This window comes from Lolium rigidum, chromosome 3, assembly GCF_022539505.1.
Source record: "Lolium rigidum isolate FL_2022 chromosome 3, APGP_CSIRO_Lrig_0.1, whole genome shotgun sequence".
Taxonomy (NCBI): domain Eukaryota; kingdom Viridiplantae; phylum Streptophyta; class Magnoliopsida; order Poales; family Poaceae; genus Lolium; species Lolium rigidum.
The window spans coordinates 71,903,918-71,927,278 of record NC_061510.1 but is presented as its reverse complement, the minus strand read 5'-3'; the positions used below and the strand labels follow the sequence as shown (position 1 = coordinate 71,927,278).

Genomic DNA, 23,361 nt, shown 5'->3' with positions numbered 1-23,361 from the left:
CTAGTAGATACTCTGGTCAAATAGATGTTTGTCACTTCAAGAGGGAGTATTTATGCTTGAGTAGTAGGTTCATGCATCTAGTTTTCTGGAAGAGTGACAATAACTTCTAAGATTGTAGAGGTTCTGTTGGTACTAGGGAGAAAACAACAATGTTTTATCCAAGGGTAATTCTATTGTTTTACTTTACACACATTGCTTAATGCGATAATATGTTGCTTGCAACTTAATACTGGAAGGGGATCGAACGATAACCGGAAGGTGTATTATTAGTCATAGACGCAGTTGGACTACGGTCTATGTATATTATGTTGTAATGCCCAGACGAATCTCGTAGTAATCATCTTGTCATCCATGGTCGGTATTCTGTCAATTGCCCAACTATAATTTGTTCACCCATCATGTTATTTATCTTTATGGAGAGACACCTCTAGTAAACTGTGGACCCCGGTCCTTTCCTTCACTCTGATAAATTCATCTATTGCAATCCTGTTCTATTTACTTTCTGCAAGCATTGTTCTCTTTAATTATTGCAAACATCTCTTTCCACTCGATGCGTTTAATCCTTTGTGTTCAGCAAAACCGGTGAGATTGACAACCTCACTGTAAGTTGGGTTAAAGTATTTTGGTTGTGTTGTAATGTACCATGTTGTTGCTGACGCCGATAGTGCGCCCTGCCACAAGCCAACTAGCAACACCTTCAGAAGTCACGCCTTTCTCCTATTGGTCGATTAAACCTTGATTTCTTACTGAGGGAAAACTTGCTGATGTGCTCATCACACCTTCCTCTTGGGGTTCCCCAACGGTGTATGAAGATTGCCCAACAACCAAGGTGAGCCAATACGTCGGTTCCAGAGAAGGAGACTCAACCAAAGTAGGATTCTTGACGAACAAGGCAAGAAGACGTAAAACAAGGAAAGATTAGAAGTAGAACTCTTTGTAACCTAGCCAAACCCGGACAAAACTCTCGAGACCTGGCCTGCAATATATTAGGGCCAGGAGGGGTTCTGCCGAGGGACACAACTACAACAGATAGATTCACCGCAAGTCTAGAGCTAGGTCCTTAGAATCTTAGCCTCTCGACGAGTTCATATCCATAGCCTTCGGCTACCCCATTGCAACCCGATATATTCGATAATCAAGATCAGACAAGTAGGAAGTAAGGGTTTTACCTCATCGAGGGCCCCGAACTTGGGTAAATCTCTCTCCCTGTCTGTTTGGTATCCGATGTCACGTGTCAGCCTGTAGGATTCCGTCAACCCTAACCCCCTAAAGGTGGGCATTGCTGGGGAGCACCCTCGTCAATTGGCGTTGTCTGTGGGAAACTTGTCGGCACAAGGCGCGGCATCGGCTGCTTCGATCATATCATCTGCGACTCCACCAACATCACTGACGCCATCGTCGGCTCCTTTGACACCAATATTGGGAAGCTCGATTCGTTTCGGGTCCTTCGAGTTTACTCCACACAATGACTCGTCTCGTATGATCTTTTCGGGTTTGCAAGGCGGGCTGGATATGGCGTTCGGAAGTGTCCACTACTGCATCGACGCCGAGGGCATCCTTCGGCTACCTGATCCGTTCACCCCCAGCACGACAAGGACTCCATCTTCATTGGCAGCAGGATCGACCGCATCTACTCCGGTCTCGGTCGGTCTATCGGTTGCGTTATCAGCATCAACACCAACGTCTTCGCCATCATCGACTCCGCGCCGTTCGACATCATCTATGTCTGTTGGATCTGATGACTCTGCATTGTCCGATCTAACATCATACTATTGTCTCAACTGCGACATCAGGCATGGACTGGGTTCGGATGACACGACGTTCGTGTGCAGCGCCAGTTATTCTTCGGATGAGGAAAGTATCGACAGTATCGCCAGGGCAGCCACCTAAAGTGTGGCGCATCATCAAATCTACGCTATCATCAACTCAGTCAACGGAGGACTTTCTGAAGGAGAACACACCCCACGCGCCAATCGTGGGCGTCGCAACATTGAGAATAGTGCTAGTAATGATAATAGTGACTACACTATTACCGATGAAGAGTGGGAAATTGCTCGTGCTGCTATAACCAATAATTCTCGAATCCCTTCTGGAGCTTCGGCAGGGACCCTTAACGCATACCATACTATTTTAGAAAGGAATCGAGAGAGGTTGTCAAACGAGAAAGAAGATCTCGATCGACGCCGACACGCAGCTGACCGGTCCAGCGAGCGACGTAGAGCATCACATGGGAGTGCATCTCGTAGCAATCAAGTTTTAGGAAGATATCGACCGCGAATGCCTCGACTTTCGGAAGATGATGCAAGGGAGATTACTTCAAACTTGTCCAACTCCTTTATGATCATGGACACCGCAGGCATGCTCAGATCGAAAACTATCGAGGGAGCAATAGCTAACCTCGCAACCTATTTGATCAATCGCCAGCCGACACCTAATGGACCCATGGAGCAAGCTCATCGAGGTGCGCTGGAGAGTCTCGCGATCCTTGCAGATAAACTCACCCCTGAGAAGGAGAAAGCCACACATCAGGGCAGTGGATCCAAGCATCGTTCAAAAGATGCTCGTAATTATATTACGCATAGCAAAATTGACAAAGCTCGTCGTTGGCGTGTTGCAAGGGAAGGATATGATAGCAATGATTCTGAAGAGACCCAGGAATATGACGACAAATTTTGAGGAGCCGATTGCTTAAGTTACAAGATTCGGGAGACGATGCCACCGAAGAGATTCAAGCCTACTCCCACCGATGCTGCTAAATATGATGGGCAGCAGGAGCGAAGGTCTTGGATAGATGATTACCTACAAACTGTGATCTTGCACAAAGAAAACCAAATAGCAACAATGCAGTGCTTGCAAGTTTACCTCAAGGATTCGGCACGAGCATGGTTGAGAGGCCTACCGAAAGGATCTATCAGATCCTGGGAAGATTTTGTTGATGCCTTCGTCAAGAACTTTCAGGCCACTTACAAGAGACATGTTGGAATCGAAGAACTGTGTCAGTGTCAGCAGAAGCCGAAGGAATCAATGCGCACGTACATCTGGCATTTTACTAAGCTCCTGAACGCGGCTGACGAGGTTTCCGTCTACAGAGCGATTGATGCTTTCAACGATGACATCCGACGAGAATCCTATATCAAAGAACTTGGCCGAAAGAAGCCTAAAACCATTACTAAACTTATGGAGATTGCTAACAGTTGGGCTGATGAGAAGATGATGTAAGGAAGCCTCATCCGCGCAGTGACAATGAAGATGATGACCAATAGAGGCATGATTCAGGCCATCGGCGTGATCGCCATAAAAAGAGGAAAGACCGAGGGTACGATGATACCAACATCGTGGATGCTGGATATTCGGATCGACGCGATGATCGGCGTGATGATCGGTATGATGATCAGCGTGGTAACAGGCGCGATGATCGTCGGGATAACAATCGCAGTGGCTTTGGGGGAAATGGTGGTAATTATAAGGAGCAACCTCCACGGGTCCCAGAGTTACCATTTGCTGAGCAATTAAAAGCTACTTGTTATATACATGCGTACGTCGACCCCAAGGATAACACGAAGAAGTCGAGCCATTTGCTCAGGGACTGTCGATAATTTATCAATTTTCAGAAGTTCTACGAAACAGGCAGGGGATAGCCGCAGCCGCCGAATGCTGGACGCGCAGAGTGAAGCCGCGGAAGGCGGCAGCGAGGACGAAGCCGGACGGCTGGACCGATGAAAGGTGGCAGGAAGACTGCCTACGGCGCAATTTGTCGACGGTGGAGTGGAGGGGGCGGTCGGTGGTGGAGCAGGAGAAGAAGACGACGACGTCGCTTGCGCAATAGAAGGCCGCGCTGGCCACGGTCTCGCTGCGACCAGCGCGAGCCCATGGAGTACATCGACTAGTGCATACATTCCGAGAGTGGCGTCCTCGTCGACACCCGGTTTCTTCGGCGATGCCGCATCGGCAACGCCCGGGTGCCCGACACCGAACTTGTTGCCGCGGTACGAGGATGCGCTGCCGCATGGAGGCTTCAACCCGAACGCCTTGTTCTCCCGACGTACGAGGCGTAGCAGCGCCAACAAGGCCACGGTGCGGATGGCGTTGCCTTCACTGGCATCGGTATCAGCGACGGAGCAGCCAGACCGGGCAGAGCAGGACGAGGTCGTCATGTTCGACGGCCCTACGTCGACTTAGGATGCGCCGTCGATGTCGCTGAACCCCTTCTTCTAAATTATGTTCAATTTGCACCCCCGGTTTGTAATATGATCGTGTCCAGTGCTTTGATCACGGCGATTTTGGCGGGAACAATCTCTTTTGAATGTGAACTATTTGAATTTATGTTTGGGTGATTATGGGGATGGAACTGAACAACAACGTCCCCCAAACGTGACACGAAACACATTTTTGGAACGCTTTGCGAGACGCGAGTGGAGATGCTCTCATCTGTCATCTGCCAACCTGAGTGGTCCCAACCCAATCTCTTACCTTAAGCTATTCTGTGCCATCACAAAAGCTGAGCCAATTTAGTTTACCTCACAAATATAAGAGAACTAAGTTCATTCTAATCCTTATTTAAACACCACCGCTATAGAAACATGCATACGTGATTGAGAATAAACCGGTTTATTTTTACAGTCACGTTGCTAAGCACGGATTGATCCAAATATGAAAGTAGAATACATATATTTACAAGGGAAATACTCCATTCTTGCAATAATGTAGTGCATATAAGATTTTTTAGAAGTCAAACAATATAATGTTTGACCAAGCTTATTAAGAAAAGAATTCATATCGATGATATCAAATATATTACCAAATGAAAATATACGATACGATGAAACTAATGGTATTAATTTGGTATTTTAGTTGTTGATTTTTCTTTTCCACATGGTATTAATTGTTTGACTTTTAAAAGATCTTACACTACATTTTGGTAAGGAAGGAGTATGTAATTGTTTCCTAATTTTGTGTTCCGAAGTAGTTTTGTAATTGTTTCCTAAATTTATGTTTCTTAATTAGGAAGCACATAATTAGGAAACAATTACGTACTCCTTCCTTGCATAAAAACAAGTATAACCAAATTGAAACCGTAGATTATGTAACGGATGGTCCATCGATAGTTCGACACGGGATTAATGCATCGCAACGCCAAGCACGACCTTAAGTCTTTAGTTACCGCCTCCCTAAGCACGGCATGTGATCTATTGCGGATTTATCGCCTGAAGTAAAACGCCACTACTGCCATATATCACGACACCTGAAATAACGTCGCACCGACTAAATCCAAGCCACTACACCTAAATTTTCGCGGAATGGCATGAATTGGACACGACATTGAGCGCTGGTCGTGCCTTCCTCCAATTTCTCAACGAACCCCGATATACCCTCCCGATCAAGTTCATACCTAATCTCTCTCGCACGTCCTCCACGCCACGCCTATATAAATCGCAAGTCAGAAAACTTATTTGGCCAATTCCTCTTCTAGCTGCAACACTCCACCGCATATCATCCCAAGAGACCATCCACAGCCAGCCCTACAATCTCTTCTCCAAATCGCTCCCATGGAAGCTGCACGGATCTTCCTGCTCCTCCTTGGTACGTTTGCATCTTTTCTGTTAGAACTTCTTTTGGTTGATTCAGCCATGGCGTGTGTGTGTACTGTGTTCGTATGTTAATATCTGCTCACTTGTGTGCAGCAGGAGTCATCTGGTCGCGTGCACAGCTCGGTGCCGAGGCAGCTGGCACCACGGTTTTCACGCTGCGCAACAACTGCACCCACGCGATCTGGCCGGCCACATTGTCCGGCAACAGCGCCGCCGCCATCGGGGGCGGCGGCTTCGAGCTCGCCGCCGGCGCCACCGTCTCTTTCCCGGGCCCGACGGGCTGGTCCGGCCGCTTCTGGGCGCGCACGGGCTGCGTCGCCTCCGGCGCGTCGACCCTCGCCTGCGCCACGGGCGACTGCGGCGGCGCCGTCAGTTGCTCCCTCGGCGGGGCGACGCCCGTGACGCTCGCGGAGTTCACCCTGGGAGGCGCCGACGGGAAGGACTTCTACGACGTGAGCCTGGTGGACGGGTACAACGTCGGCATCGGCGTGGTGGCGACGGGCGCCAAGGTGAACTCGTCGACGTGCGGCTACGCCGGGTGCGTGGCCGACGTGAACGCGCTGTGCCCCGCGGAGTTGCAGGTGACGGGAAAGGAAGGCGACCTGGAGGGGAAGACGGTGGCGTGCCGGAGCGCGTGCGAGGCGTTCGGGACGCCGGAGTACTGCTGCACGGGCGCGCACGGCGGGCCGGACAGCTGCGGCCCGACCAAGTACTCCAAGCTCTTCAAGGCGGCGTGCCCCGGGGCGTATAGCTACGCCTACGACGATGCCACCAGCACCTTCACCTGCGGCGCCGGAGCGCAGTACCTCATTACATTCTGCCCAGCGCAGTAGTAGTAGAAGGATACCTTGCCGATCCTGCTTGTCCGGCCAGTATAGATCTCATTGAACTTTTGATTAGAAGTTTAGAACATTACTAGGAGTACTATACTGTTAACTTTTTATTAGAACATTACTAGTACTATACTGTTATTGAACTTTTGATTAGAACATTGCCAGTTTTACAGAGAAGGATTACTATATCTGTTCATGTTATATTTGTTATGTATTCATAATATTGGCCGCCCGGCGAGCTCCCGGTCTCCACCGCTGGTCGAGCTCCCGCCGCCTAGGCCTCACACCAAACTATCCCTCTCCCTCTGAATTTCTTCAGCGTCGTGCTTGAGGATCCTGTAATACCAATTCAGGAACGTGTGTAAACATAAATTCAGCCTGTACCAACATTATGGTGGTTGATCGAACTTGGTTTGAACAAAAATGTCAGGCTGATATTAAAAGATCTTGAAGGAATTAGCAAAGTTCATCTGCTTATAGATGATGCAAATATTTGATTAGTACATCATCTTGATTTATTAATATTTGAAAAGTTCATCCGCTGGTTGCACTTGTTAGGTGGCGTACCCGTATTTCACCATGCTCAATTGCTTGTCTATGCAGGGACCATACAGGGAAGGTCCCGTGGGCAGGCAATGGTGCTCAACTGAAGTGTCAAGACATGACTGAAGCTGAAGCAATGGCATGCCTTTTTGGACTCCAGACTGTAGGTGTTCACGAAGGGAGTAATGTTTCTATAATCCTGGAATCTGATAGCTCGTTGGTAGTTGAAGCAATCGAGCGAAGAAACCAGGGTCGATCTCGCTGGAAGTTGTATGAGGAGATTAATATGATCCAGGATAGTTGTTTTCGGTTTGAAGTTGTGAAAATAGGAACAAAGAGTAACAAGGCAGCTCATATATTTGCTGATGTAGCTAGATTGTGGAGAATGAAGCTGTAAAACATGTTAGCCAAAATATATGAAAGCTCTCTTTTCCCGCAAAAAAAAATTTGTTGTGCCCTACGGAGAAGTCCCACCACACTCCAAGTACACCGAAGCACCGCATATCAAGCAACACCTTCAACATGGAAGCAACAAAGACACCGCCGTTGCCTAGACTAGTCCTAGGGCTACCTTCGGTACGCGAAGGGGAGTGTGTAGGGGGTACACCGTGCGCCCTTCAGGAACGGCGGCACCTGTAGGAGTCACCTCATCGGTTTCGAACGAGCCGACATGAATTTCTCCCGACCCCCAAAACCACCACCTAGACGATCCGGAGTGCTTCACCCAACCTTTCGCCTACCAACACGCGCCACACGATGGTCTTGAAGCCATCCTCATTTTCTCATTGTGGTCACCGTCGCGAGGCCTAAAGGGAGAGAATGGGATATCATGGTCGAGGGTGGCAACACTGCAACAACGCGGGAGGGAACAACATCCTTTCATGGTAGCCGACCAAACGTGACAGGAAGGACACAACGGGGACCTTCTGGCCCAGTCAGGACCAAACTAGCCCATAAAGTCCCCGCCTCCATGTTGTAGCAGTCGGCTGACAGCGCCACCACCACTCATCCCTACCAATGCACCTATTCCACCTCTAGGGAGTGTCGTCCCGTTCCTGAGGCGGACCGCCGAAACCTAAATAGGTCCAAGATCTGAGCCAGGAGGGTGCTTCCGACCGTACTCAGGTGACGAGTTGCCTCGAGAACAATCTAGCCGCACCGGACCTGTACAGGCCGAAGAACATCGCCGTGGGGCATCGTGCATCGCCCCACCGCACGAGGGCGAGATAGGAGAGAAGAATTTTTCTCGCTATTGTCCCTTGTACCTTCGATTTTAACCCAATCGACCTGGTCAAGAAATTCTGACCGAGAATTAGCAGAACGCTTATTCAGCACTCATAGATGTGTCCCAGGTATATCATGCCCCACGTGTTAATGCGGGGAGGGGTGTCACTTCTATACATGGAGACACACATCCCTATGAGCATGTTAAAAAAAACTAGGTCAACGGTCGTAAGATTGATGATATTACTACATACGTTTTGCTACCAATGAAATGTCTCATCTCTTTCGCCTTCATAAGACACAAAGATGTTAAATCGATCTATAGTTTGAGTTATGGAGAACCGATGGTATAATTTCCCTCCTAACCATCCAACATCAACTTGGTTCACACATTCATCATTTTATTCAAACTGACACCATACGTGTATGTTCGATCTATTTTCACGATGAAACGATAAACTTTACAAATTAAATGCCTCGTGAAAAGCCATTAAGATTACTCTTGACTTTAACTATTGGTGTACTCCCTTCATTCATTGTTACCTCACATTCTTGGTTTAGTGTATGTCAAAATTATAAAGGTTGAGCAAAAATAGTAAAAAAATATCAACACTCATAATACAACTTAAAAAACATAACTTTTGATAATTCTAACATGGTAGATGTTAATGCTTTTAACTATTTAATCAAACACTACAAAGTTTAACTTTAACTAAACTTAAAACGCGAGGTAATCATAAACGAAGGGAATATACAATAGTAGAAATGGGCCTTTAGTCCCAGTCATTAAAAGCCTTTAGTCCCGGATATGCAATCGGGACTAAAGCCCCCCCCTTTAGTCCCGGTTGTGTTGCAAACCGGGACTAAAGTGCATCCACGTGGCTGTTCTTGGGCGCGCGGGGTGGGGGGCTTTAGTCCCGGTTGGTGTTAACAACCGGTACTAAAGTCCTCCACGCGTCAGGCGAATGGGCATGCCCGTTTCTCTGCCGCTGCAGAGGTTTAGGGTTTATGTTTTTCATTCAAATCGTCGATATTACATGCAGCAATCAAGGAAGGATTACACAACACCGTCATGAATATAGACATTGTCATGAATACAGTAATGCATATACAATATAAATATCCACATAATCGACGGTATAACTTAGGATTCCTATGTTCTAAATACATATTGCCGACGGTATTCTCCTTTTGCATCTATATATGGCCTCCGTAAGTAAGAATCCTGCAGACTCTTCTTGAATTGCTCGTACGCGATCCTTTGTTAGGAGATTGTCCCGCAGACTTTCGATCTAATGTAAAGAAGGGGATCAATATATATGAATGAAACTCAACACAATTGTAGCTAGGCATGAAACCAAACCGAATCAGGTGGGTGTGAAGGGTTGTCGAGGAAGAGTAATCCTTCTTATTCGGACAGTCAACACATGGATAACACATAAAAGCATCCGGCCGTTTGTTTTCCTCAGCCACACGGATAAAAAATTTTGGGCCCGCAGTGAACTCGTTATGGCGTCGGTCAACGTACGTCCATTGTCGGTCCATCTGCATTATATAATTAAGTTTATGAAACACCATTACAGAAGATCATGAATAGTGAAGCGATGTTCATCGACACATGTATTTTATCAATGACCGATGAAAAAAAATAAAGTTGTTAACCTCGATTGAGAAGGAAAAAAGAGTAGAAAACTTATGTGTGGCTTGAGCACTTCATATCGTATTTGTTTTGTGTGAACTCAAGTAGCATCATGCTCTTAGGCATTTTATCGAGCACCCCTTATGCATGAGAAGGGAAAGTATATAGTGCTGGACCTTTAGTCCCGGTTGGAGATACCAACCGGGACTAAAGGAGCTCACGGCATGGTGCGGCAGGCCGCAAACCCTTTAGTCCCAGTTGGTATCTCCAACCGAGACTAAATGTACCAACCAAACCGGGACTAAAGGGGGACGGTGGCCCCGTACGCGTCCTCGCAGCTTGAACCGAGACTAATACTCATATTAGTCCCAATTCTTAATGCGACCGGGACTAATGCGGTTTCTGCCTCCGAATGGAAGGGATGTTCTCTACTACTGATACCTAGACAAAATTCTCCTAGTCTCTTAGCCCAAATTCTCCTAGATGACATAACAATGTAACTATCAGTTAAATTTGGAGCAGCAAGTTTCTTACGCATTTTTTTACTTACCATGGTATCTAAGAGGTCAGAAAGATTTTTAATAAAGCGGCTTGCTTACTTAGGGCACGACCAAAAAGCGCCCCAAAGCATGCTAGGCCAGACCGCCTACCTACTTCGCAGATTTGGACTACACAAGCCTGGTCCGGACATCGGGCCAACGTTTTCTGGCTCAGCCCAGGAATTTTGAGCCTGGCTACCCATGCACAGGGAAGGAGTACATTCAAGCCACGAGGCATGAGATGGTCAGAACATCTTTTGTTTTTGACATGGGTCAGAACATCTATTTAGACGCAAGTAAATCTGAGAGGATTTCAGATTTAGCGACCGTACTCTTCTTGTGTGAAGTTTTCTACGGGAAAACCTCAAAACCTCCTCTTCTTGTTGAACGCTAGGTGCTGCATAGTTTCATCTTTCGAACACCGACCGTTTAATCATTTTTTTCACGATAAAATGGTAAAACTTACAAATTAAACTCAAAACGTTGGTGCCATTAAACTCACGCCATGGACCCTGACCGGACTCTCTACAATCTACACGTCTCAAACTACCAGTGATGTACGTGCGTCACGTGCCTAAACAGTACACAACTCGGCATCACACATTCACACTCGCTCTGCCCAGGAACGGACCGTTCACCTTGCTTGAGCGCGTTGTAGCGGGCGACGTCGAACCGGCGGTCCCGCATGAGGCGGCGCTGCCTGGACGCGAAGCGGCTCCGGTAGAAGCCCTCGAAGGACGGCTCCGTAGCCGTGCGCATGAAGAAGGTGTAGCCGGACATGAAGTAGATGGAGGTGACGTAGAAGCAGATGGGCTCCATGACGTCCCACGACAGCTCCCAGAAGGTGAGCCGCATGAAGCCCAGCGTCTGCGCCGCCAGCAGGCCCAGCCCGCACCACAGCTCCCGCCGCACCTGCGCCGCCGCCGTCGCGTCGATGGCCGCCTTCTGCTCCTCCATCGCCCGCAGCTCCCGCATGCGCGCCTCGTCGTTCGCCAGGGCGGCTACCGTGCGCGCCGGCGCCGGCAGTATGCTCCCGATCGCCCTGGCCACCATGTCGGGGCGGAGGAAGACCGCGTCGGCGAGGACGATGACGACGCCGGACTCGTCGAGCGTCCTGGCCAGCCTGCGCCCGCCCTCCACGCCGCCGGCAATGTCGACGCAGAGCGCGGCGTAGTCTGAGACGGACACGACGCTCTGGGCGTTGCCCCTCAGCGTGGCGCGCGCCACCTCCATCTCCGCCGCCCTCGCCACCTTCTTCGCCTCCTGCAGCGTCACGCCCACCTCCGCAGGCGCCCGCGTTACTGCGGTGGGCGGCGTGAGTCCGTCGACGAGGCGGTTGAACAGCTGGTCGCCGACGGGGAAGGCCGGGAAGCAGTGGTGCGGCAGCGGGACGGACACGGTGGAGTAGCGGGCGGTGGTCGGGCGGGGCCGCAGAAATGCGAGCGTCGGGCAATCTTCCACCGCCGGCAGCGCCCGTCGCGCCGGTATGATGGGAGGCGGAGTCTTCGGCACGGCCGCGGTGGCCGCGGTCTTGCCTGCCCATAGGCTCCGTGCTATAGTTCTGCGGAACGCCATTTTCTTGGCTGTCAGGCTCGAGTTTTCCGGACCTTGTGGTGCGTGACAGAGACGAGAGATGTTTGGTGGATGACTTGAAACGGGGGAACGGGGCCGGTATTTATACTGGGTTAGTGTGACGCGGCGGGCAGGAGCGCGTTAGTGGATTGAATGTCTTGACGCTGACGTGACTCATCGATCCAATTACGTCTAGAATTTACAAGCCATACCAGAGAGCTAGATAGACCTGTCGTTAATTCACATGGAGTACTGACTAATTCAGATGTCGATGACACGTACGTGCTGGAAGTTCGTAGCTGGGCGACTCAGTCAGGGTCGTACAAAGGTTGTCACTGACTAATATAGATGTCTATGACACGTACAGGTTGGAAGACAATTGTGGTTACAAAATGGGTAAAAAATATTGATTTTGATCCTCATAATTGTGGTTACAAAATGGAAAAAAAAACTTGATTTTGTGTGTAGATCACATAGGGGCATACAAACTTTTCACGCATATGCTAGACATGTGTATGTACCAATGTTTAAAGTAGCGCACCATTTCTTCACTACGAAGCTCATTATAGCATATCCAGATGGTCAACGCTATATTTTATTAATTTTGCTCGCTATCACGCTATTTGTGAAATAGCATGTTATATCGCGCTAAAACAGTCTCCGCTGACAGTGATTAGATATGATCTCACGGTCTAAGATTAGGTTACTACGTTTTCATAAATATCGTAACATCGAACTTAATTGATATGGCTTTGATCGTGTTACGATACTTATATTTGGGAATGATATGACCCCATTGTTAATGACATATGTGTCCATGATCAGGAAACCTCGATCATCGATTGAGCTCAATGAACCAGTTTGTGAATGCTCACTAGGAACCATGGTTTGTTTACAATACCACACGTGTATTAATGTTTCCGACTAATACAGTTATAGCATGGTACGGAACTATTATGAACTATTGATATATAATATTAAATACTCTTTATTATTTGCCTCTAGGGCACTATATCCAACAAAGAAAAGGTTTCTTTCTCTTTGCTCTGTTGATGAACTATAATCTGTTGGTTACTCTTCTGTATTGGAAGATAATATCCCTAATAATGACATTTTTTTAATAAATAATGTATGCTATGTTGTTTTCCTCGTAAAATATTGATGTTGGGCTTCTAATTTTTTTAAAAACTTTTGGTTGTATGTGGTTATGTATGTATGATCCTGTTATTTTTTACTATATATCATCTATTTTCTGAAATCCTTTATTTGTAGGCTATATCTAATTTTTTAAAATTTCAAAACGCTATTTGAAATATAGCACTCTATTAGCACGATATAGCGTGTATAGCGTCTGGGAGGCCGCCACTATTTCATTTAGTACGCTATTTTAGACCTTGGTATGTACTTGTGTATTTCTTTTTCATTTTTTCTTGAGTTTTAAGAATGTGGTTTTCACTTTTTTTAAACGAGCTTGAGGGAGCTTGGGAGCTAAAGGGAATTTTAGATTTTTGGACAACTTTTGTAGATAATCTAGTCAGCTCGGTACCCATATCAGACAGAGAATTTGAAGGAAACCAGCCCTTTTCAACTTACTTCTTATCTAATTCGCCAAATTATTTTTATTTTAGTCACACAACAAAATTGCTGCTTCTGTTGATGTAATTTAATATTACATTAACTTACTAAAATAGAAAAGCGAGGTATTTTAATTAGTATATACATTTTTTTTTCGATAAAGGGAATATATTAATATCAAGAGATACCAATTACGCCCAGCCTCTGCAACAACGCACCACCCTAATGGCACTACGGATGCACACAGCCAAAAAAAAAGAAAACTAAGAAATAAAGTCCCGCTACAGTATCTCGGGCCTAACAACAGCAATACATCCACCGCCATGACAACACCTGAATTACAGTCTCTCCAAAAAACGACGCCTTCAAGAAGGAAACAGTGCTCAAACACCGTCGTCATCCGATCAAAGATCTTAGGTTTTCACCCTGAAGATAGTCCCCGCTTTCAAAACAATGCCTCCACCAAGGTCACTGCCAGGCACAACCAGTTAAGGCCAGACCTTGGGTTTTCACCCTGAAAGTTAGGACTCTGCGCTTCACCTGTGATGTCGCCCCCACTTTCATACCGCTGATGTGAAGCTCGGACACCAAGCAAGCCCCTCAACAGTGTGGAGACTTGAACCTCCCTTAGCTAGTCCTCCCCTCCGGTCTTCATGAAATTCTCTTCTTCCGACTTTCATCATGGATCCATAGTCACTTGATGTCAACACAGAAAAAGAGCTTCGCGCCGCTCCCTCCAGAACCAAACGGTCGGAATAAACGCATGGGTGCGCACGACCGAATACCTCCGATCCAAGCAAACTCCGGGCAAAGCACCGTTACATTCGCCGGTGGAGCCTTCCGAACTCAACCCTCCGGCCAGATCACGAGTCCAGGCCTCCGGTAGGTCCTCCTCTTCACGCAAGAGAGGCCCTAGGACCGCCGCCTTTATTCAGGTCGGACCCCCACGTCGGCGACCATCCCGGGCTGGCCAACCCAACCCTCCACCGGCGACACCATCGCCGGCTTCCATGCTCCTCCATCTCACCGCCGGATGGCGGTGATAGATCAAACCACCACCACCAACCGCAGGCCGACCCTCTCCGGCGAAGAAGAGGCCACCTCCTCCGTCGAACCCAAGGCTGCTGCCCCGGGCGCCCTCGTGTCGCGGAAGAAGCCCGAGATCGCCTCCACGCACCGACAAGAGGCGGGGGTGGATGGCATGACGCAGACCGAGGGCCTGGCCGCCACCCACCACCAGCCCCTGCCGGAGTGCTGCGGGAAGCCGACGGGAGGAGGGAGACCGCAGCGCCGCCCATCCCAACCGCACCGGCCGGTCCGCCAGGGGACAGCCGACGGGAGGAGGGCCGCCGCCGACGTCGCCCATCCCACGCGCGCCTGCTCCGCCTTGCATCGAGGAGGTTGGATCCGGCCGCCGTTCTTCACGCAGGCGACGAGGAAGGGCCCCCGCCGCCGCCACGCCCCGAGGGACTTTGCCCCGGCGGCGCTACCGGCGGCGGCGGCGACGGAGGGTGGGGTACGGGAGAGGTTAGGGTTGGGGTCTCGTACGGGAGAGCCACGTACCGGAGAGCCACCGTAAAGGCGTTCCAATTAGTATATACATACATGAAATGACTTTATTGGAAAAACATACAGCAAATGTAATATAATACTTTGAGATGGGACATGCTAAATAGGGAGAAAATGCTCGTCACAGAATTTACACGGCACAAAAACAATTTACACCTCGAACCTCCACGAACACACGGCTTTACTAGCCCTATTGTGACCCATGGAGGACACAACACAGTATGGGACAAGCCTGCGAGCTTCGGGAAAGAGTTTGCAGTCGCGATTCTGTAATACATTTCTACGACTTTGCGATCTAAATTGATTAAACATATTTTAATATTCAAGTTAGTAGACTCCATAATTTAATATTCCACTAGTTATCCTACTATGATTTGTGATCTTGCAGAAGGTTTGATCCGAACCAGAATTGTGATTCTGGCTACCTTGGTTTGTAGTGGGATTTCTCATATCTAGAAGATGAGCCCCAGAGTCGCAAGGTACTCTTTTAGTCTATTTTTCCTAATGGAGGTTTTATTGTCCATACACTGCATACTCATATGTTGTGCTATGATATTTTCAACGGTATTCTCGAACAGAATCTCTATATTGCTGCGCAAGCTAGAGTGTTTCACTAAAGCCAACATTGTTTTGCGGTGCTCTTTTTTCCCCGAATGTGATGGTGTGTTTCACAAGAGTCTTTAATATTACTATGTTGTGGTGCTCTATTTGTGTGTTGCGGTCGGCAACTTAGTGGGTTACATAGAAACCTCGTTCTGTTGCGGTGTCTACAACCCTCATTCCCGCATGTTCGAGTTTGGATTTCTAGCTATTTAAACATAGGTCACGGACAACTATTTCAAAGAAAAAATTCAGGAGCAAAATTTATCCCCCGTACTGAGACTGTATCCGTGGACTTGTGCTGTGTGCACAATATATAGGAAGCCACGTGCGACGTGTGCGCAGCCGAAGTGCTTCCTTGCCTAACATAAAGAATGGAAGGGCGTGTTCCATGTTTATCCTTGATGCGAAACCTGGAGGAGATGTACATATGCGGGAGTTTATTTTAGATGAATTACTATTATATGTCCAGAAGTTGTGTTCCGAACTAGCCATCCTCATCGCCTTACCATTTTTTCCTCTCGTCTATAAGCAAGTCATACAACTTGCTGGATTGGTAATGGTCAGCGGACAGATATTGGATAGGCATCCCAGTATTATTTTACGCTATTTTCCTCTAAATCTCAACAACTATGCAGATACAAATATACTGTATTTTTTGTCATTCTAACGGGTGAAACGTGGAAGCAAAAGGAGAAGTGTAGTTATTATTCCTTGTAATCAGATCAGGCTGAGTACGTAAGCTGCTGCTTGGAAGGTCGCAGGTGCAACTCTCCCAGCAAGCGAGCTAGATAATGACGATCGATGTGTGGCGCCCTTGCTCAAAATCAATCAATAGGATATTTATTGGAGGCTGATCTGCCTGCTCATTTGATCGATTCCATCCACATTACTAGGCACAATGGAGTAGCACGATAACATGGAATCCACCTTCAAAACATCACCAACCGATATAACTTGACACCATATACAAATTAGCGCCAATTGGTCTACTGTCTTCATTCGATCACGCTAATAGCATGTCTATTGTCTCTTTTTTAAGGGCCAACCATTTGTTTCTTTATTATAAGTTAAAAGCAAAACAAAATGGCTAACTCGATTTTCTGACCCTTCACAGTACCAAGGATCATCTTAATCTCACTTTTCTTGCATGGGATCATCTTAATCTCTTGAAGCATCATAAAATGTATATTTATAGCCTCTTTTGCTGATGTTGAGGTGAAAAGGCATTGCAGTGACATTTGTTTTGCAGCGAACAATGGCCCTAAAAGGTATGATACATAGTCAAGCTATAACCATAAAGTATAACTTTGTAAAATCGTAGCACATCTTAGAATTTGACCTTGTAAAGGCAACGCAAATGACCTCTCCAGTCTTGTAGGGTGATTTTGCCCCATGACATTAGATTTGGAGCTGATGTGGTGGATAATTTATTTCTCTCTTTATTCACTGGCTGTCATAGTTTGCGAATAACTTGTTTCTCTCTTTATTCTCGGGCTACTATATATGGCATGAATAGGGTTGGCTATGCAAAAAAATACATTTGCCTTTTTCATTGGTGAAAGCCCGCGCCTTTGTAGCTTGAACCACATGCATTTTAGTGTGCTCTACGGTTACACGGGGACGGCCCTTCAAGGCTCACGGTTGACAGACTCACTATAAGGAGACCTTTCTAAGGTGCTCCCTAGTCCGCAATCGTCTCAGTTAGGTATATATGATGAACAATGGAAAACCTTGAAAATATATCTTCCCGATGTGCTCTATAGACCGCAACCGTCTCCGCTAGGCATGATGCACAAGGAATTTCATATCTCTTGCACATATTTCATATATATGTAGTTGTTGTGGAAAAATAGTATGTGCATATATCTTCACAGGTAGTAGTGACATAATATGAGTAGATGGCATGTATGACAGCTTTATAGGGAATGTCATCATACATAAATAAGTGTTGATGCAACAATGTTATTTTTAATATGTTATGCTACTTGTTATCACCAGAATTTGACCAAGTCAGAGGTGGGCCGCGATCAAGATGGACGTGAAGATTGTACGTGGAAGAAATACGTGAATCGGCCTGGTTTACCAAGTTGGGCTGAACCGCCCGTGTATCTGTAACATATTAGATCGCATCTTAGTTTAGAAATTAGAGTTTATCTCGTGCACGGTTTAGTGCACGCCCACATTAGAAAGTCCCCTGGACTATAAATATGTACCTAGGGTTTATGGAATAAACAACAACCAACGTTCAACACAAACCAATCTCGGCGCATCGCCAACTCCTTCGTCTCGAGGGTTCCTCCGGTAAGCACCATGCTGCCTAGATCGCATCTCGCGATCTAGGCAGCACGAGCCTGCCTAGTTGTTCATGCGTTGCTCGTACTCGAAGCCTTTTTGATGGCGAGCGACGTAGTTATCATAGATGTGTTAGGGTTAGCATTGTTCCTAGTATCATATGCTGTCGTAGTGCAACCCTTGCGCATCTAGCCGTCCTCGTACCTCATCATGGGTGCAGGGCGGCACCCGCTTGATCGTTATTTAGTAGATCTGATCCGTTACGGTCGCTCCTTGATTCATCAAGGATTAGTTTAATATCTGCAATAGTTAGGCCTTACAAAGGGTTGGAGGATCCAGCGGCATGCAGGGCTGGCTTACGTTTACCGTGCGTGAGCGCGAGGCCCAATCGTGAGTAGGATGATCCAATTATGCGGTGAAAACCCCAGATCGTCGTGGATCTCATATGCTTTATCATGATCAAGCAGGACCACCATATATTCGGCCACCTCGGACGAATCATGGGTGGATCGGCTCCATGAGCCGATTCACGGGACAACCCGAGAGCCGATCGAGGCTCGTATTTAACGTGTACGTGTGTGCCCTGCAGGAAACTAAGCGAGGCATCATCCACACCTTCCCGACCAGGTATAGGTCGGGTGGCACGCCCTTGCAACCCGCATCGGCGCGCGACCAGGAGGCTTTGCGGGCCGTCGCTCTGAGGGACTGGGGCCAGCCGCAGCCCTAGTCGTTCCCGGCTCTACGGTGTTGGCCAGTCACTGCCCGCCGGTGGGTTTCTGACGTCAACACATTCTGGCACGCCCGGTGGGACACATCTTCAACGACAATCTTCAACGATAACCACCTCGCCATCCACATCAGAGATGGCGGAAGGAACTCCGGTCACCTACGAGGAGCTCACTGGCGAGCTCAAGAAGAAGTACGACGAGGTCAAGGTCCTCCTCGAAGCCGACCTCATCGGCTCTTTCCACAGGACCCGCTCCCATGGCATCAGATGGAAGGGGTTCTCACCGATGGCGCGCTTGATGGAGTGGACCTATCCACCCCGTCGAGGAACGCACCAGGTCGCTGCGTCGGGAGATAAACTTCATGGTGGCTCATTCGCCGCACCGCCATTCCGAGAGCCTCGGTGAACACGTTGGAGCGTGTCGCGCTGCGCGTGATCCAGGAGATCATGAGCCATCGCACTCTCCGTCGGGACCAGCCCTAGGGACTCATCAAGGGGAGTTGCTACTCCAGTCCCGTCCACCGCTGCCGTTCGCGTTGGCAGCGCCCGAAGCGCCGAGCTCATCGGCCTATGTCGTCTACAAGATTGGTGGTGATCCCAGTGATTAGCAATTTCTACAGGACGCGCCCAAGGAGATCCCGCACGGATACGCATGCGCATACGTGCCAGACTGCAGCACCTGGGCACCCTCGAACCAGGTCGCTATAGCGGGGACTTCTGGGGCAACAGGAGGAACGTCGGAGACAGACCCTGAGAAGCAAACGTGGCTAGCTAAATACGCCACCCCGACAAAACTCCCGAGCCCAGCTCCTGCAGTTGGCTCAGAACCAGAGAAACAGGCATGGCTGGTTAAGTACGCCACTCCGACGAATCTTCAGGGTTCGGCACCTGCAGCCATCACCGCGGATCAAATTTGTACGATCCTCGGAAGATCGGTTCGGCATGATGCCGAAAAGAAAGGCGATCGGCTATACCAAGCCGTACCCCAACGAGTACGAATTGATCCCGCTACCACCCAAATATCGGCTCCCGGACTTCACAAAGTTCAGCGGATCAGATGGCCCCAGCTCCATCGAGCATGTGAGCCGATATTTGGCACAGCTGGGCATGATCTCAGCGTCAGACGAGCTGCGCGTGAGGTACTTCTCACAGTCCCTCACAGGATCGGCTTTCGGATGGTACACGTCGCTGCCACCGAACTCAATCCAGACCTGGAAGCAGCTGGAAGAACGGTTCCATGAGCAATATCACTCAGAGGCTTCCGAGGCTGGCATTGCCGATCTAGCACAAGTACGACAGAAGCGCGGAGAAACGGTGTCAGAATACATCCAGCGCTTCAGGACCGTTAGGAACCGATGCTATTCGGTTCACGTAAGCGAAAAAGAAGCAGTCGAATTGGCGGTGGTGGGTCTATCATCATCGATCAAGGAAGTGGCCTCCCAGGCGGACTATCCTTCATTAGCACACATGGTGCAGAAGTTGTCAGCGTATGAACAACGCCACCCGGATGTCTACCAAGATAAATTCAAGCGCGTGGTTACCATGGTTGACGCAGACGAAGATGAAGGTCCTACGGGAGAACGAGAGGTCGCAGTAGCTGAGTGGACTCGAGCTGCAGGCCCAGTAACCTGCAAATGGGTAAAGCCACCAGGGCCTCCAAGAGGGTTCGACTTCGACGTGACGAAAACCGAGCAGATTTTCGACCTCTTACTCGCGGAGAAGCACATAAAGATACCCGAAGGCCACAAGTTTCCTACGGTGCAAGAGCTGAACGGAAAGCCATACTGCAAGTGGCATAACACGTTCACCCACACCACCAACGACTGCAGGGTGTGGCGTCAGCAGATCCAAGTGGCGATAGAAAATGGGCGACTAATTTTTAACCAGTATGCCATGAAGGTCGACACACACCCCTTCCCCGCCGTCAACATGGTGGAGTTTACCCACCTTGGAGGGTGCCAGCCTGATTTCTCAGCCAACATCAGCATGGTAGAGCTTGGACACCGCTCTGAGAAGGACGGGGATGAGGACAGCTGCTCTCAGAGCAAGGACACCGAGGGGGCCGCTCCATGCGATCGGCTCCGTCAAGATGGCAAGCGCTACGTCACACGAGGGGGAAGTGAAGAACATAAGATACCAACGACCCTCTCTCGATCACCTCCTCAACAAGTATGTTAGTCGATATGACCAACGCCGGCGATACAACGACAATGATGAAAGAGGTCGTCTGACCAGAAACGACGGAAGACATCGCCGGCATAATCATGATGAGGAGCGGCAGGAGCGCCACGGCAGGGAGCAGGACGATACGGACAGGCATTGGCACTGCCCCTTCTTCGGTACACTCGCTGGGATTCGGGAATGAGCCGATTACCAACAATCGGCAACCGCCCGAATGCAACCGAAAAAGAAGGAGACAGCCAACGTGTCTGTGTTCGAGCGCTTAGGGCCTCTCCCACCGCAAAACAGACGTGCTGAGACCCCTCCGTTGGAAGATCTCGAGGATTCAGAAGACGAAGGGGAATACGAAGAAGACAGGTGCCACCGTCCAAGGTGGTGCCCTGACGGTCTCAGCCATTCACAAAAGCGCAGGGTTCAGCGATTGCGCGGTCTGGAGGAAGCCGAAAGGATGTACTTGCATACGCTGAGGAAGGCGCGACCTGATCTGGCTGCGAAAGTCCAGAGGACCCTGGATGAGGAGGGACTGCCGCAAAGAAAAGAGTGGCGCCCCAAGCAAAAGAGAGCCGATGATGAAACATCGGCTGGCACGAACATGGTGCTCGTTCGCCCGGCGGGGTGTAGACCTCCACGATCACACGTTGCACCCAAGGTGGACATCAGTAAGCGCTCCAACGTTATAAGGTCAGAGATTGGGCTGGTTTTATCCACCGACATGGACGAGTAGCAAGACTACGTCGATAAGCAACATGGCGAGGCCGATCCTTGCGATCGGCCCTCCGAAACTGATGAAGGGATATTACAAAACCTTCACCGAGCAAGCAACATGGAGGCCGATTCCAGCAATCGGCCAAAATTATCCTCACCATCCATTCTGCTCGGGATCAACGTTTGACCCAACGAGGACTACCCGAAGAGCCGATACCATCAATTCTCTTGACAGAATCGGCTCGGGGGCACCTAGATGGATAAAACACGAGGATATGAGATAATACTGAGTATGGGGGCCGATACACAAATCGGCCTAAAATTTTTAAACATTTTACAGCCAATGCAAGGGCATCGACTTTAGAATTGAGAAATAGCCGATGCGCGGCCATCGACTCAAGAGGAATAACCGCATTACGATCGGAGGATCAATGAAGCACGATAGGGGATTTTAATGGAAGAACTCCTCAATGGAGTAATTTAAGGGCTCGGATCCTCTCTTCAAGGGCAGCCTGGACGTGCAGATCAGGACGGGGATGGATCGCATTAGATCCGCCAAAGGAAAGGAGCCGATCTGACCAGCAGAGCGCTAGGAGCGGACTGAAGAAGCTCGGGGGGCAGCCCGCCTTGAAGGCTCTCTGCATGATCAGGCCCAGGCTATTTCAGCTAAGTCACGCGCCCTCGTTTTTGTTTTTGCCTTGGCCAAGACTCGGGGGACAGCAGGCCTGGTGGATGCTCTGTTTTACTCTGTTTTAAAGCCGATTGGGATACCATCGGCTGGTCCTTCATTGCAACCTTCTTCACAAATGATGAATATTGAAGAGCATTATTGGGTTTGGTTGGGAAAGTTCAAAGGTTTTCCTGAAGATCCTGCATTTTCTGCCAAATGTAGAAAATCATCAGTTGAAGAAGGGAAGGGCGTATTTTGAAGGACCGATGCGGTGCTATCGGCTCATCACGCATTGGCAAAGGGAACGAATCGGCTCAATTGAACTCAGAAGAAATCGGCAAATCAAATTGGGGAAAGGTTCTTCATTAATAGGCGAGATTTCTTACATAGTAGAGCTGATTGCCCTCAAAAGGGGATACATTGCCCCGCCTACTTCTACGGATCCTATGCTAGGGGCCCTATCTACGGGCCGTTGCTGCCCTCGTCGTCGCCGTCATCGCCGCTGTCGGCGCTGCTCCCGGCCGGCTCGTCGTCGCTGCTCCAGCGGCCGCCGACAGGACCTTCATTGTCCTCATCTTCCTTGTCGTCGTCGTCGTCGTCGCTGTCGAAGTCACTCAGATTCCCCGGCCAGGGGCAATGGCGCTTGGCCGGCGGCTCGTCGGGGGAGCTGTCGTCATCGTCATCCTCCTCTTCCTCCTCCTTCACCTCCTCAGAGGTGGCCCCATCCCAGGGGAAGCGATCGTCCTCGCTTTCTTCCACCGCTTCCTTGTCGGCGAGGAAGCGGAGATCGCTCTCCCCATCAGTCAGAGACTTGTCGTCCTCTGACCAGGTGGAGAAGTCATGGTCTGACTCCTCCCCGGCCGCAATGGCGCGGCGGATGTTGGCCGCATGGACCTCCGCCGGGTTGTGCTCCGGCGTCGGCTCGCGAGATGAAGAGGACTGGGTGGAAAGATCCGATGAGGCGGAGGAGGAAGAGGACATGGTGGCGCAGGAGGGTTTTTTGGGTGCTAATGCGAAGGAGATGCAGAGGAGAACTGTTTGGGGCGGTTAAATAAAAGAGGGCTTGATAAAAATTCAATGCCACAGCAGTTTCCGAGGAAG

At 49.1% G+C, this 23,361-nt stretch overlaps 2 protein-coding genes across 2 annotated transcripts; one reads left to right on the top strand and one right to left on the bottom strand.

Moving 5' to 3' along the window:
- The first annotated feature begins 5,546 nt into the window (after nucleotides 1–5,546).
- On the top strand, nucleotides 5,547–6,421 carry LOC124696764 (pathogenesis-related thaumatin-like protein 3.5). Its single transcript, XM_047229441.1, has 2 exons — nucleotides 5,547–5,580; nucleotides 5,685–6,421. Exons 1-2 carry the CDS (start codon nucleotides 5,547–5,549, stop codon nucleotides 6,419–6,421), a joined length of 771 nt encoding a protein of 256 aa, XP_047085397.1.
- A 4,491-nt stretch (nucleotides 6,422–10,912) lies between these two features.
- Nucleotides 10,913–11,941, bottom strand: LOC124695024 (calcium uniporter protein 2, mitochondrial-like). The gene has a single exon (XM_047227925.1). The coding sequence runs from the start codon at nucleotides 11,939–11,941 to the stop codon at nucleotides 10,913–10,915; it is 1,029 nt and encodes a 342-aa protein (XP_047083881.1).
- Between the last annotated feature and the right edge of the window lie 11,420 nt (nucleotides 11,942–23,361).

Excerpts from the sequence above, each read along its gene's own strand:
- LOC124696764 (XM_047229441.1), top strand. The coding sequence starts at position 5,547 with ATGGAAGCTGCACGGATCTTCCTGCTCCTCCTTG. Across the intron at positions 5,581-5,684 it reads GATCTTCCTGCTCCTCCTTG|GAGTCATCTGGTCGCGTGCA; the intron begins GTACGTTTGCAT and ends TGTGTGCAGCAG.
- LOC124695024 (XM_047227925.1), bottom strand. The coding sequence starts at position 11,941 with ATGGCGTTCCGCAGAACTATAGCACGGAGCCTATGGGCAGGCAAGACC.